A 16,228-nucleotide genomic window follows, 5' to 3' on the forward strand; every position below is an offset into this window, starting at 1 on the left:
GTTGTTTGTAAATTGGAGAGGAGGCAAAAGGATTTACTACAATTTCATCAGGGCTGAAGGGAGACGTTGGACAGGCAGGGACATTTGTCTTTGGAGCCCATCAGGGTGCTTTAAGAGTTGTGTATCAGATCTATATAAGGTGCACAGATGAGGTGAATAGCCACAGTATTTTACCCAAGGTAGGAGAGTCTAAACCTAGAGTGCATCAGTTCAAGGTGAGAGTGCAAACAGTAAAAAGGAGCAGCTTTTTCAGTCAATGCGTTGTGTATGTACGGAACGAACTGGCAGACGGAATGGTCGAGGGCGGTACAATGACGACCTTTTACAGACAGTTGGGTGAATACGTGGACCAGAAAGACTTGGAAGAATATGTGTCAGACTCAGGCAAGTGGGACAAGCTCGGTTGGGCAACTTGGTTGGCATGGTCATGTTGGCAAAGGGCCTGTTTCTGTGTGACACAGCTCTTTGACTCTGTGATGCTTTTCTGCAGCTGTGTTTGGTGGTAGATCAAATCTTCAATTTCCCTTCAGTCCAAAATACCATTAATGTTTACATCTACACATTACTTAAAGATGTCAGAAACAAGAACAATGGAAAAGGTATAAGCTTTACCTTGCTTGATGGCATCAGATGTTTCTGCTAAAACCATGTTGTACAAAAAAGGAGTTTCAAACTTTTCAATCAGCAAGTTTCCATCTACCACCGACTGTGGTTTGGCTTCATCACCAACTCTGCAAATATTTAACAGCTGGTTATAAACTGAGCGTTAGAAATATATTGGGCTGTTCAACAAAACCTTACAATGTTTCCGTCAAGAGCATGTCCTACCTTCGTTTGCGACCAACTTCCTCCTGAAAGAAATAAAACACAAACCTCAATTGACTGAGATGGACCGTCCTCATCCCGATAGCAGGAATTTCTCCACATTTCTACAACACTCTGATAATTCCCATTTCCCAACTCTTATCGCCGCTGTCATGCTGATAGAAAGCGAACATTACAGTCGAGACGTAGAACGTTGGGGAAAAGCACAAGGAATGTTCATGAGAATGACGCCGTAACTGAGAGGATGGAACTCAATGCAAAGACTGGGCAGGTCATGGGATTTTATGTGGGGAAGATGTCAGGAATGAAGAGATAGGATTTAAGATTATCGGTGGATTTAAATGGGTGAGGATGAAATAATATCTCTAATCGATGGGAGAGCAAATATCAAAGCTGAAATGTAACGTGGTCTTCAACAAATACTGAAAGGAATGCAGTGATGGGAACATGGACCTCACTTGCATTGGAGGGACTGAAGACAACAGCAGAGATACATTTAAGGGCGAGCGTGATAAACACGTGAGCACTCCTGGAATTCGGGGGAGTTACCAGGTGTGGCAAATGTAATGCTACGGTGGTTATGGAGATTTCAACATGCAGGTAGACTGAGAAAAGCAGGTTGGTAATGGACCCCAGGAAAGAGAGTTTGTGGAGTGTCTCTGAGATGGATTCTTAGAACAGCTTGTACTGGAGCCTACTTGGGAGAAGGCAATTCTGGATTTAGTGTTGTGTAATGAACCTGATCTGATAAGGGGACTCGAGGTAAAAGGATGCAGTGATCACAATATGATAAGTTTTACTCTACAAATTGAGAGGGAGAAGGGAAAATCGGAAGTGTCAGTATTACAGTACAGCAAAGGGGATTACAAAGGCATGAGGCAGGAGCTGGCCGGAATTGATGGGAAGGAGGCCCTCGCAGGGAAGATGGTGGAACAGGAATGGCAGGTATTCCTGGGAATAATGCAGAAGTTGCAGGTTCAATTTATCCCAAAGAGGAGGAAAGATTCCAAGGGGAGTAAGAGACACCCGTGGCTGACAAGGGAAGTCAAGGACAGCATAAAAATAAAAGAGCAGAAGTGCAACAATGCAAAGAAGAGTGGGAAGCCAGAGGATTGGGACTCTTTTAAAGAGCAACAGGAGATGACTAAGAAGGCAATACGGGGAGAAAAGATGAGGTACGAGGGTAAACTAGGCAATAATATAAAGGAGGATAGTAAAAGCTTTTTTAGGTATGTAAAGAGGGAAAAAAGTAATCAAGGCAAATGTGGGTCCCTTGAAGACAGAAGCGGGGGAATAGAATTTTCCCTTCTTCCTGCTAAATTCCCAGGGCCTGATGGTCTGTATCCCAGTGTACTTAAGGAGGCGGTGCTAGAAATTGTGGACGCATTGGTGATCATTTTCCAATGTTCTATAGATTCAGGATCAGTTCCTGTGGATTGGAGGGTAGCTAATGTTATCCCACTTTTTAAGAAAGGAGGGAGAGAGAAAACGGGAAATTATAGACCAGTTAGTCTGACATCAGTGATGGGGAAGATGCTGGAGTCAATTATAAAAGACAAAATTGCGGAGCATTTGGATAGTAGTAACAGGATTGTCCCGAGTCAGCATGGATTTACGAAGGGGAAATCATGCTTGACTAATCTTATGAAATTCTTTGAGGATGTAACCAGGAAAATTGACAGGGGAGAACCGGTGGATGTAGTGTACCTTGACTTTCAGAAAGCATTTTACAAGGTTCCAACATAGGAGATTAGTGGGCAAAATTAGAGCACATGGTATTGGAGGTAGGGTACTGACATGGATAGAAAATTGGTTGACAGACAGAAAGCAAAGAGAGGGGATAAATGGGTCCCTTTCAGAATGGCAGGCAGTAACTAGTGGGGTACCGCAAGGCTCGGTGCTGGGACCGCAGCTATTTACAATATACATTAATGACTTGGATGAAGGGATTAAAAGTACCATTAGCAAATTTGCAGATGATACAATGCTGGGTGGTAGTGTGAACTGTGAGGAAGATGCTATGAGGTTGCAGGGTGACTTGGACAGGTTGTGTGAGTGGGCGGATGCATGGCAGATGCAGTTTAATGTCGATAAGTGTGAGGTTATCCACTTTGGTGGTAATAATAGGAAGGCAGAGTATTATCTGAATGGTGTCAAGTTAGGAACAGGGGACGTACAACGGGATCTGGGTGTCCTAGTGCATCAGTCACTGAAAGGAAGCATGCAGGTACAGCAGGCAGTGAAGTAAGCCAATGGAATGTTGGCCTTCATAACAAGAGGAGTTGAGTATAGGAGCAAAGAGGACCTTCTGCAGTTGTACCGGGCCCTAGTGAGACCGCACCTGGAGTACTGTGTGCAGTTTTGGTCTCCAAATTTGAGGAAGGATGTTCTTGCAATTGAGGGCGTGCAGCGTAGGTTTACTAGGTTAATTCCCGGAATGGCGGGACTCTCATATGTTGAAAGACTGGAGCAACTAGGCTTGTATACACTGGAATTTAGAAGGATGAGAGGAGGTCTTATCGAAACATATAAGATTATTAAGGGGTTGGACACGTTAGAGACGGGAAACATGTTCCCAATGTTGGGGGAGTCCAGAATAAGAGGCCACAGTTTAAGAATAAGGGGTAGGCCATTTAGAACTGAGATGAGGAAAAACTTTTTCAGTCAGAGAGTTGTGAATCTGTGGAATTCTCTGCCTCAGAAGGCAGTGGAGGCCAATTCTCTGAATGCAGTCAAGAGAGAGCCGGATAGAGCTCTTAAGGGTAGCGGAGTCAGGGGGTATGGGGAGAAGGCAGGAATGGGGTACTGATTGAGAATGATCAGCCATGATCACATTGAATGGTGGTGCTGGCTCGATGGGGCGAATGGCCTCCTCCTGCACCTATTGTCTATTGTGAGTAGATGGGAGGGATGTCGAGAGGAGCAGAACTCTTGACTGGATAGGATGGGCCGAATGGCCTGTCTATGATGTAGAATGGGATGTCATTCTATGGTGAACAAAGGTGGGTAAAACAAACCGAGCAAATTCCCCCAAGGTGACCGCCCACTGCTGATGGGAACCGGATATAGATGATCAATCTGCTGTGTGCGCCACGTTCTCGATTTCAATGTTAATCCCCACAATGTGGTCATGACTGATCTAGCCCAGGACTAAACTCCTCCGCTTTGTCCCATTCCCTTTCATTTCAGTTCCCCGAATTTTCAAAAATGTATCTTCCTCTGGTATAAATACATCTAACAGGTTAAACCTCTCAGAGTCTCTTGGTTGGAGAATCCCAGAGATTTACTGCCCTCTGTCCATTCGTGGTCCTTGGGATCAGATTAGGATCACCCGTCGTAGATCTGAACTCCACAGAATACATACACCTCTCTCCATTCTGGCCAAGCAGTCCTGAGATTCCATAGATTATGGCAGAGGCCAATTAGTTTGGGAACAACAACAGCTGGAACAGATGAAACATTTACCCAGTTCTGAATTACTAGTAAATGCAGCATTTATTTCAGAAATATCCCCCACCATTTTGTGACTGCACTTTCACTTCGCCAGACTGTAGTGTCACCCCTCACCTTCAGAAATACCACACTGTCTTTTTGATCCATCTGTTGCTGCAACTTCAAGAGTTCCACCTGAGTGGATTTATTTTTATTTTTAATCTTTCCAAGTTTTTTCTTCATTCTATTCAGAATCTTCTTCTCTTCCTCCCGGATATCTGCCAGTACACGCTGCCCTTTCTCAGTGATAATCTGATGCAGTTCAGCAAACTTGGATGTGATCTTGGACTGAAGGTTGTGTGACTGTTCCTGTGAAATGAAAGGTGAAGATCAATATTTCATGTCACTGATTATGGTTCCTCGCGTCTTTACTGGTGACATTTCGCCTGTGCATTTTTATTTGCTTTGGCAATTCAATCGTTTTTCAAAATGCTTCTAAAATATCGTGAGGGTAATCTTACAACCCATCAATCCTCTGCCCCTAATACAATTCCCAGCTGTCTATTCCTTCTCACGTGTCCATTAATTCCCATTTATCCGTCCACCTCCCCGTAGTGGGGTGCCTCAAGGCTCATTTCTGGGACCGCAGTTATTTACAATATATACTAACGATTTAGACGAGGGAATTAAATGTAATATCTCCAAGTTTGCGGATGCCACAAAGCTGGGCGGCAGTGTGAGCTGCGAGGAGGATGTTGTGAGGCTGCAGGGTGAGTTGGATAGGTTGGGTGAGTGGGCAGATGCATGGCAGATGCAGTATAATGTGGATAAATGTGACATTATCCACTTTTGTGGCAAGAACAGGAAGGCAGATTATTATCCGAATGGTGTCAGATTAGGAAAAGGGGAGGTGCAAGGAGACCTGGGTGTCCTTGTACATCAGTCAATGAAAGTAAGCATGCAGGTAGAGCAGGGAGTGAAGAAAACTAATGGCATGTTGGTCTTCATTGTGAGAGGATTTAGGTTTAGGAGCAAGGAGGTCCTACTGCAGTTGTGCAGGGTCCTGTTGAGACCACACCTGGAATATTGTGTGCAGTTTTGGTCTCCTAAATTAAGGAAGAACATTCTTGCTATTGATGGAGTGCAGTGTAAGTTCATCAGGTTAATTACCGGGATGGCAGGACTGACACATAATGAAAGAATTGTTCCGCTGGGCTAGTATTCACTGGAATTTCAAAGGATGAGAGTGGATCTTATAGAAACATGTAAAATTCTTTAGGGATTGGAGAGGCTAGATGCGGGAAAAATGTTCCTGATGTTGGGGGAGTCCAGAACCAGGGGTTATAGTTAAAGAATAGGGATAGGTCATGATCATATTGAATGGTGGTGTTGGCTCGAAGGGCCAAATGGCCTACTCCTGCACCTATTTTTCTATTTAGGACTGATATAATAATAATATATTCCTTTATTCGTATCCCACTGGTGAAATTTACAATGAGATGAGGGAAAAAATTCCACCCAAAGAGTTGTGAATCTATGGAATTCTCTGCCTCGGAAGGCAGTGGAGGCCAATACCCTGGATGTTTTCAAACGTTAGATATAGCTGTTAGGGCTAACGGAATCAAGAGATATGGGGAAAAAACAGAAACGGGATACTGAATTTGGATGATCAGCCATGATCATGCTGAATGGCGGTGCTGGCATGAAGGGCCGAATGGCCTACTCCTGCACCTATTGTCTCTGCAGCGCCCGACGTCAGGATCGAACCCGCTCGCCAGAACTAGGAGACAGCAGCACTACTTGTGTCACTGCGCTGCCCTGTTATTACACGCATCACAGGGATCAAACCTGCACAAGATCAGGAAATCGAAACTTAAAAGCCTCACCAGAACTCCAGAAATCTTCTCTTTCTGTTGCAGCTCCATTTGTTGGATCTCTGATTGATCTTTTGTGAGAGACTGGATGGAAGATTTCACCTGATCCTGGAATTGTGTTTGAAAATCGGAGAATAAAAGCGTTAGACAATAAAAACGGTATTAAACAATGATGGGATCAAAATCGGTTTGCTTTTACCTTGTAGTTTTCAACAGCTTCTTTGACCGGCATGAAGCTGTGAGACTTGTGTTCCCGCCCAGCTGCACAAACCACACAGATCAGCTTCTTGTCAGTTTCACAAAACAGCTTCAGTTCTTCCTGATGTTCCTCGCAGTGAAGTTTACTTTCCTTCTCTGTCCGATTCAGGCTCAGTGTTCGAGCTTTCTCAGCCAATCTCGCCAAGGCCCGATTCACCCTGAGGGTGCGGTCTGTAAACACCTCTCTACATTCCGGGCAGGAGTTTCTCCCCTCCCGGTCCCAACTCTGTGTGATACAGGAGCGGCAGAAGTTGTGCCCGCACTCCAGTATAACCGGATCGGTGAAGAAATCCAGGCAGATGGGACAAACTGCCTCCTCGGTCCAACTCTCGACCTGGTCTTTCGAAGCCATTTTAACTCCGCCTCTTCCTGGTTCAAAACGCATTCCCTTTCGCGCAGCTGCTGATCAAAGATACTAGAGGAGAAAGATAGACCACTCGACCCTTAGACAATAGACAATAGACAATAGGTGCAGGAGGAGGCCATTCGGCCCCTCGAGCCAGCACCGCCATTCAATGTGATCATGGCTGATCATTCTCAATCAGTACCCCGTTCCTGCCTTCTCGCCATACCCCCTAACTCCGCTATCCTTAAGAGCACTATCTAGCTCTCTCTTGAATGCATTCAGAGAATTGGCCTCCACTGCCTTCTGAGGCAGAGAATTCCTCAGATTCACAACTCTCTGACTGAAAAAGTTATTCCTCATCTCAGTTCTAAATGGCCTACCCCTTATTCTTAAACTGTGGCCCCTGGTTCCGGACTCCCCCAACATTGGGAACATGTTTCCTGCCTCTAACGTGTTCAACCCCTTAATAATCTTATACGTTTCGATAAGATCTCCGCTCATCCTTCTAAATTCCAGTGTATACAAGCCTAGTCGCTCCAGTCTTTCAACATACGACAGTCCCGCCATTCCGGGAATTTCGGACCTTTAAACAGTAGTAGGTCAAGGCGACATTTTAGTAGCAGAAACTTGCAGAAACATTTAAAAAGAAAAATAACTAAAATCTGTGAATTGATAGATGAGATATATTCAGCATTTTAATGGCATCATCACACATACTGTTCCACCAAAACACTGATTACACTGCGAGAGGCGGGTTTTGCCGTTGATAGGCAGACGGTTGGACAAAGGCCAGAGATGAGAAGACAGAAGGTGTGCGACAAAATGATTGAGGACTTGCGAATTGTGTCCTGATCTTCAAACAGTCTTCTCCTCAGACGGCCAAATGTTGTGCAGGTGCACTGAGGCGGCACGGTAGCGCAGCGGTAGAGTTGCTGCTTTACAGCGAATGCAGCGCCGGAGACTCAGGTTCGATCCTGACTACGGGTGCTGCACTGTAAAGAGTTTGTACGTTCTCCCCGTGACCTGCGTGGGTTTTCTCCGAGATCTTCGGTTTCCTCCCACACTCCAAAGACGTACAGGTATGTAGGTTAATTGGCTGGGTAAATGTTTTAAAAAAATTGTCCCTAGTGGGTGTAGGATAGTGTTGATGTGCGGGGATCGCTGGGCGGCACGGACTTGGAGGGCCGAAAAGGCCTGTTTCCGGCTGTATATATATGATATGATATGATGATATGATGATACTGAAGGCGCTGGTGAGTTTCACCATCAATGTCTGCCTTCCTCTGGGAAGAGGAGCGCCGGACAGAGCACCCAAGGGTCACCATCGTTACGACCATTTTAAAGGAAGGAGACAAATCCACCCGCGGAAACTATGGGGGTTCCCCCGCTCTCTGACACAGGGAGGGGTCAGTTACACATTAAACTGTCCTGAATATAGACGGGAGCGGGGAGTAGCGCTTGGGACAGTGTAAGGCAGGATAAAATGTTGGAAACAGCTGCAGAGTGGATTCACGAAGATGGTGCCAGGATTTCAGAGCGAAAGGGAGAGGTTGGGCAGGGAAGGATTTATTAATTGGAGCGCAGGAGGCTGAAGTGCATAAGATCAAGAGGTGAATAGACAGGGTGAATGTTACCCGGAGCAGTGGAATCGAGAACTAGAGGACTAGAGGACACAGGTTTGTAGTGAGAGGTGCAAGATTTAATCGGGAACCTGAGGAACAACATTTTCACACAGTAGGTCGTGGGTGTCTGGAACAAGCTGCCAGAGGGGGTAAGTGAGGCTGGACAACAACGTGGAATGGAGTTGAAGCCACGTTTCCTGAACAAAGAGGACACCCCTCTTGCTCGTCCTCCCTCTCACCCCTCCTCTTCCTCTCCTTCACCCCTCCTCCTCTCCCTCTCCTCCTCTCCCTTTCACCCTCCTCTCCCTCTCCCTGCACCTCCTCCTCACCCCCTTCCACTTCTTCACGTCTCCACCTCCTCCCCTCCTTCCTCTCGTTCACGTCTCATCCTCCTTCCCCTCCTCCCACTCTTCCTATCCACCTCTCTCTCATCCCTCTCCTTCCCCTCACCCCTCCTCTCCCTCGCATTCTCCACTTCCTCTCCTCCTCACCCCTCCATTTTTTTCTCCTCCACTCCCTCGCCTCCTCTCCCTCACCCCTCCATTTCTCCCTCCTCCTCTCCCTCACCCCTCCATTTCGCCCTCCTCCTATCCCTCACCCCTCCATTTCTGTCTCCTCCTCCACTCCGGGCCTCCAAGGCCGCCTCTCTCCGCAGCCGCAGCCGCTCCTTGCGGAGCGGCTGCCGGGCGGGGTCGGGGTCGGTGCCGCCGCTGCAGGCCCGGCGGAGAGGGAGGGGGATGAGGGGGAGAGGGTGGTGGAGGGGGATGAGGAGCCGCCTCAACAGCGGGTCTCGGGTTGCCGCCGCCATCAGCGCCATGGGGTCTTGCTTCCATAATACCGGTTGCCATCAAAGCTGAAGTGAACAGTAATCAGTCGCTATGTGTAGGAAGGAACTGCAGGTGCTGGTTTAAACCGAAGACAGACACAAAATGCTGGAGTAACTCAGCGGGACAAACAGCATCACTGGAGAGAAGGAATGAGTGACGTTTCGTGTCAAGACCCATCTTCAAACGGTCAGAATCGACCCGTGCGTTGGAAGGAACTGCTGATGCTGGTTTAAACCGAAGATTGAGTCTGAAGAAGGGTCTCGAAAAATTATTTCTCCCAAACGGAGACGCGACCTTTGTTTCTGTGTCGTGTCTCTGTTCCCGCTGCGGCCTACCACCGGCCATGCACCTGGAGCTGGCGGGCTCCGGCTGGGACCACCTGGGCTCTGGTTCGCAGAGCCCGCGGCCCGGACTCACCACCTGCGGCGCTGGCTGCCTTCGGTTGCCGCGGGAGCGGCTGCGACTCGTCTCCGGAGGCTCTGGCGCGGGCCGCCTGGACGTCGGAAGCCCGCAGGCCCCTGGGTGGGGGCCGACATCGGGAGCTCCGGCAGCGGCAGCGTCAGCGTCTTCGCCCGCCCCGAATCGCGGGGCTTGGGTCGGCCCGCCGCGGACCTTTCACCGTCCGGCGCGGCCTGCAATAGGCCGCGGGATTTTCGCTGCCCGGCGGAGGCTTCAATGTCGAGAGCCCCGACCGCCCCGACGTGGCAACTCCAACAGCCTGACCGCGGGAGAAGACGGCAGGGGAAGAGAAAAGCCATTGTGGCCTTCCATCACAGTGAGGAGGTGACTGGAGGAGACTCACTGTGATGGATGTTTCTTTTCTTTGGTGTTAGTTTATGACTGTATGTGTTATTGCATTTTTATTGATTATTCTTATTGGTCTTATTGTTGAACTGCGGGTAATTTTTCATTTCACTACATATTTATGTGTATGTGACAAATAAATGGCTATTGATCTTATCTTCACATCCTCAAAAAAATCCAGAAGAGTCGTCAAGCAGGATTTCCCCTTCATAAATCCTTGCTGACTTGGAACAATCCTTTAGCCGCTATTCAAATGCGCCGTTATTACCTCTTTAATAATTGACTCCAGCATCTTCCCCACCACCGATGTCAGGCCAACTGGTCTATAAATCCCCCGCTTTCTCTCTCGCTCCTTTCTTGAAAAGTGAGATAACATCAACAACCAGAGATGGCTTTAATGTGGAGGGAAACATTCAACAGGAACCCAAGGGGCAACCTTTACGCACAGAGGGTAGATGATATATGGAACACGCTGGCAGGGGAAGGAATTGGGGACGGTGCTAGAACATAGTTTAAAAGGCATTTGAGCAGGTACAGGGATGGGAAAGGTTTAGAGCGAAATGGGCCAGACGCGAGCTGCTGGGACGAGTGTAGATGGGGCATATTGGTCGACACGAGCAAGTTGGGCTGAAAGACCTGCGTCCGTGCAGTTGGACTCGATGATAAATGGCCGGGGCCGGGTGCTAACGAGGCCTCGGGTGTAACTGTGAAGGCGTTGGGCAGTGGACCCCCCCGCCCGCATCTCCGATCCCAGCCCGGGATCAGGATGGACGGAGACCTCTCTCCGGTCTTATTTTAATCCACAACAGTGCACCTGTCTCTCGTGCGCCAGTCTTCAGGCCAATCTATATTTGGAGACGCGGCGCATCCCTTGATAAATTGTGTTATATGATCCATTAACCTTTGTGCCAGAGTATTTAGGTTTGTCCGCTCACGAGTGACAGTGGGGGGCGGTGAACATTCCGCATCGAAAGCCTCGGATCGAATTTGTTGAATTTCCAACGCCAGTGCAGGTCATTTTCCACCATATCCCCCTTGTTGGAGTCACAGAGTCATGGAGTGATGCAGCGTGGAAACAGGCCCTTCGGCCCAACTTTACTCGCCACCTGGCCACCTGGTTGCGTCTCTGTTGAAATCGGTGTGGTCTTTGCTCCTCCCACTGATCACCACAGATGGGAAGATGATTGACTCCCATTGCTCCGGATCCGAAATTGGACCCCTCTGTCAAATCTCCCGACAGCCCCTATCTATGTTCCCCGGAGAAGCAAACACTCTTCTCCGGTCTTATCCTGAACCTGAACCCCGTCATCTCCAAAACCTTTCCAGCAAATGTCTCCTCCACCTTCCCGAAGCCTCCCGATTCATTCCTTGTGTTTGGTGAAGGGAAATAGACCAGATTCTCCAGTCGGGGCCCTAACCTGTGCTTCTTATGCCCAGGGCAGCGTTCACCGAGATTTGTGGAGCTTTGGAGATCCGCTCATCAAACACTCTTCTCCTCAGGCGGCCAAACTTTGTGCAGGCGCGCAGTAGGAGCTGGTGGATTTCACCATCGATGTCTGCTTTCGTCTGGGAAGAGGGGCGCCGGCCAGAGGACCCGAGGGTCTCCATCATGACGACCATTTTATGGGACAAATGCACCTGCGGCGCCAACAGAGGTGGATCCCCTGCGGTCAACCACAGGGCAAGTGGTTCACGGGTCCCCCTCAACCACCACCTCCCTGTCACTGAAAACCTGCCACTGTTGAAGGTGCAGGAAATGCAGTCGCCAATTTGTAGAAAGGACAACTCAAACACACAGTTCAAAGGATTAAGGGGTGGTACCGGTAGAGTTGCTGCCTCACAGCGCCAGAGATCTGGGTTCCATCAGGACTACAGGTGCTGTCTGTACAGATTTTGTACGTTCTCCCCGTGAGCTGCGTGTTCTGTGGTCTCCTCTCACACTCCAAAGAGATATAGATTTGTAGGTCAATTGGCTTGGTATAAGTGCAAATTGTCCCATGTGTGGTGTCGAGTAGTGTTAATGTGCGGGGATCGCTGGTCGGTGCGGACTCGGTGGGCCGAGGGGCCTGTTTCCGCGCTTTATCTCCAATCTAAACTAAAGCAAACAGAACTGCTGTCTCCCCGTTCAGTAGATTTCAAAAGAATTCAAAAGCAAGCTGCACAGTTCAAGTAATTTTGAATTTATTTCAATTATAGTATTAGAAGCAACAATGCACATCATTCAAATAAACGCGTTCTTTCAATTAGCTTGTCGTGTGTGTCAATGGTTGTGTACATTTTCCAAATCACTGAAGTAACATGAAATGTATCTATTACATTGAACTAGTCTTTGAACGGAATTAGTAATACCGTGACGACTTTTGACCAGAAGGGTCCAATGACATTACATTTTTAAAATATTTTCAAAAAAGTAATTTCTGTTCCGTTGCCGGACGCGGTTAACGCGTGAAAATGAACGGATCGACAGCTCTGATTCCACTTGCTGTTTATTTCTCTCTTCCCACACTTACATTCCCCCTGGTTTTATTTCCGCGCTCACTGGGGTTTTTTACGACGCGGAATTTGGGGATTAAATGGGAGCCGTTCAGCGCCGACCTGTTGTCCACCGGGTTTCTGACCCACAGCCCCCGAGCCCCGCTCCTGACGCCGGCCCCGGGACCCGACCCTTTTACACACCCGGAGCGGAACCGGAGCATATCCTCAGCCACTTGTTTTCACCCCAATAAGGCCCGAAGAAAGGATAAAGTTTCTCCGTGAATTTATTCCCAATGAAGGTGTGGAGATGGGACTTGGTGTCCGCGTCGTAAAATGAAACTGTCCCGGACTCGTAACTGAGATAAACTCCCACCCTCCCGGGGATGGGACGGGCGGGGAGAGGGGATGGAGGGTCGGTATCTGCTTCAAACTCGTCATCACCCCAACTGATGCTCCAGACTCCAGTCTCCGGGGTCAGTGTGTCGTCTCCATTTCTCTCCACAGACTCTGCGGCGACTCCCAGACCCCAGTCCTCAAACCCCGCCACCTCCACCTCCCAGTAATGTCTCCCCGATGTGAATCCCTCCGATCCCAGCACACACGGACTGTCTGTAAACCTCTTCCCGGTGTCAGGGAGACTCCTCCGGGTCCCGTTCAGTCTCACCCTCTTCCGATCCTCAGACACCTCGAGCTGCGCATGCGCTGTTTCCACATCCAGGGTGACGGAGACTGGGGGGAGAAGCAGAGAATCAGAGAGTCCCCGGGGGTCGGGGGGAGACTCGGGCAGCGCGGACCCGGGACCGGGGGAGAGGCCGATCGGCCTCAGGCACAGGCGGGCGGACAACTGAAACCCACAACCACATCGGGTGGACAACAGACATCTCCGAAGTTTTTAATCCAGAGATGGCGAGGGGAATTTCGTGAGGTGGGGGAGGGTGGACGGGGAGGACGAGTGCGGAGAGTGAGGAGGATTGTGAGATTGCGGTGGTGAAGGAGAATCGAATGGGGGGGGTACACATCTGGAGGCAGATCGGAGCAAGAGGATATTGAGGTTAGCGGTAATTCGAGGTTAAAGAGGAGGTTGAGGTGCGTGGTGAGGTCGTCATGGTCACAGTGAAAGGGGGCAGACACGAGGGGCCAGATGATCTGCCCCTGTTTCTTTGAGTGGAGGGAGAGAGAGAGGGAGGGGTGGCTTGGACCATGGAAGGAAGCAGAGGTTGAATGATCGGGTGTTGGACAGAATGGGTGGAGACTTGTGGTTGTGGAATCGTTGAAAGAGAGCGGATTCACGGGTGGATTTGATGGGTATGCACAACTAACACACTGATCTCATTGTGAACCAATATATGAACTTGACTGAGGGACTTGACAATGTGCCGCGTGCAAGGGTGGTCCAGAAAGCGAAGGCAGGTGGGATCTAAGGCTAGCTGGTGAAATGGATCCACAAGTGGCTTGGTGGTTGGAGGTAGAAGGTAGCGGTAGAAGGATGATTTTTCTGCTTGGAGGTCTGTGGCTGGTGATGTGCAGCAGTGATCGGTGCTGCAACCTTTGCTGTTTATGTTATATGAACATGGCTTGGATGTGAATGTGGGAGGTGTGATTAGTAAGTTTGGGGAGGAAGCAAAAATTGTGGATCGTGGGGAAGGTTGTCAAAGTCTGCAGCAGGTTGCAGGGTAATTATCTCAACCGTATTCACATGCCGGGATATCAAATCACGAGAGTGCAGGTTTATATTGAGAGCAAAGAATTTAAAAGTATATCTGAGATTTAGGTTTTACTAGACCAAGTGGGCCCAAACATCTCCTGCATTGGTGCAGCACCCTCTCCTCCCCTCCCTCCCCCTTCTCCCCCCCTCCCCCTACCTCCCTAGGAGATAGATTTAAACTTAAAAATGCGAATAACTTTAAAAATATAACACCGATTTCAATGAAACTTGTTCCATTAGCACCAAAGGGATGACGGTGAGTAAGGTGGGCTTAAAATCGTCCTGCTATCTTGCACCGTTTTGGCTGTAGTTCCAGAACAAACAAACAAACAAACGAGAGGTTTAGTACATGGATTTACACTGAGAGTGGGTGATATCTGGAACATGTTACAGAGGAGGTGGTGGAGTGAGATATAATCAATATATTGGAGGTACTTAAATAGGTGAGGTGCAGAAGAATGCCGATGGAATATGGATAAATCGATAGGTATAACTGGGAAAAGATGGTCATGGACACGATGGGCCGAAGGGCCAGACTCTGTAATGCACAACCACGGCTCTCAGCTCCAAGAGCACTGAATGACTGAGTCTCCACAGCCACCTGTGCAGGGCCGTTCCCCAGTCTCTGCGTGCAGTAATGTCTCCTTATCTCTGTGCTACACGGTATAGCCCACATTCTGAGAGAGTGCCCGCTCTCCAGACCCCTCTGACAGGGGAACCATCCTCCCTGCATCCGGCCCACTGAGCCCTGTAAGAACTCTGTGTTTCACTGAGATCTCCTCTAATACACTGAAACACTCGAGTACACAGGCCTAGTCTCCTCAATCTCACCCCGCACAGCAAACTCATTGCCCCAGGGACAAGTATTGTTAATCTTTGCTGCATTTCCTCTGTGTCACGTCTGTCAATTTGTCGGTATACAGGAGGAAAGGAACACAAGAAAACAGGAGCAGGATTAGGATCCACTCCTCAGGCTTACCCCTCCATTCAATGTGATCATGGCTGATCTAAGCTGGCACCAATTCCTCTTCTGTGTGAGTTCCCCATAATCTTATATTTTCGATCTATCAAATATTTATTTGTAGCCAAGTTGCACGTATCCAACAACTCAGCTTTTTACCACCACCATGGGCACAACATGCCAGATATTCACTGCCCTCTGAGAGATGCAACTTCTACACACCGCATGGGACGCCGCTCTGGAAGGTTGGGTCTCATGGAATCCGGGGTGAACTAGCGGATGGAACACAACATTACCTGAAGGTCACAGACAGAGGATGTTGGTAGAGGGTTGTTTTTCAGACTGGAGACAGAGCCCACTGTTGTTCCTTATTTATATACACGATTGGGTGTGTATGTAGGTTGCACGGTTAGTCAGCTTGCAGATGGATGCAAAATTGGTGACATTGTGGAGAGTGAAGAATGTTACCTGAGAGTAAATGGGATCCCAGCCAATTAACCTACATACCTGTACGTCTTTGGAGTGTGGGAGGAAACCGAAGATCTCGGAGAAAACCCAAGCAGGTCACGGGGAGAACGTACAAACTCCTTACAGAGCAGCACCCGTAGTCAGGATCGAACCTGAGTCTTGTTCCTTATTTATATACATGATTGAGTGTGTATGTAGGTTGCAAGGTTAGTCAGTTTGCAGATGGAAGTAAAATTGGTGACATTGTGGAGAGTGAAGAATGTTACCTGAGAGTAAATGGGATCCCTGTGAACTGGGCCAATGGGCTCAGGAACAGAAGGTGGGATTTATTCATGTGAAGGTGAGGCGATGCACTTTGCTGAGACAAACCAGGGCAGGACATACACGGTAAACGGGGAGCTTTATAGAACGGAGAGATGTCGGGGTGCAGGTACACAGTGCCATGGAAGATGCAACGGTGACAGGCAGGCAGGTGAAGAATGTGTTTGTCGCTCATGCTTTCATAGGTCAGGATATTAAATACAGCGTTTGACACAATGAGGTTGTTTGTAAATTGGAGAGGGTGCAAAAGGATTTACTACAATTTCATCAGGTCTGAAGGGAGACGTTGGACAGGCAGGGACATTTGTCT

The 16,228-nt window shown here is 48.6% G+C and overlaps 1 protein-coding gene across 1 annotated transcript; it reads right to left on the reverse strand.

The window, feature by feature from the left end:
* Positions 1–824: 824 nt before the first annotated feature.
* Positions 825–11,599, reverse strand: LOC144602819 (uncharacterized). The gene is made up of 4 exons (XM_078415941.1): positions 11,438–11,599; positions 6,144–6,239; positions 4,393–4,626; positions 825–851 (listed from the first exon to the last, which is right to left on the reverse strand). The coding sequence occupies exons 1-4, from the start codon at positions 11,597–11,599 to the stop codon at positions 825–827; spliced, it is 519 nt and encodes a 172-aa protein (XP_078272067.1).
* Between the last annotated feature and the right edge of the window lie 4,629 nt (positions 11,600–16,228).

The sequence above is a fragment of the Rhinoraja longicauda genome, chromosome 19, assembly GCF_053455715.1.
Source record: "Rhinoraja longicauda isolate Sanriku21f chromosome 19, sRhiLon1.1, whole genome shotgun sequence".
NCBI lineage: Eukaryota > Metazoa > Chordata > Chondrichthyes > Rajiformes > Arhynchobatidae > Rhinoraja > Rhinoraja longicauda.

Bases quoted from the DNA above. Each gene is read 5' to 3' on its own strand.
- LOC144602819 (XM_078415941.1), bottom strand. From the start codon at position 11,599: ATGATGGAGACCCTCGGGTCCTCTGGCCGGCGCCCCTCTTCCCAGACG. The intron at 4,627-6,143 runs GTGAGGCTTTTA...TTCATTTCACAG, and splicing joins AGAAGATTTCTGGAGTTCTG to GAACAGTCACACAACCTTCA. The intron at 852-4,392 runs GTGAGGGGTGAC...TATTTCTTTCAG, and splicing joins ACAGTGTGGTATTTCTGAAG to GAGGAAGTTGGTCGCAAACG.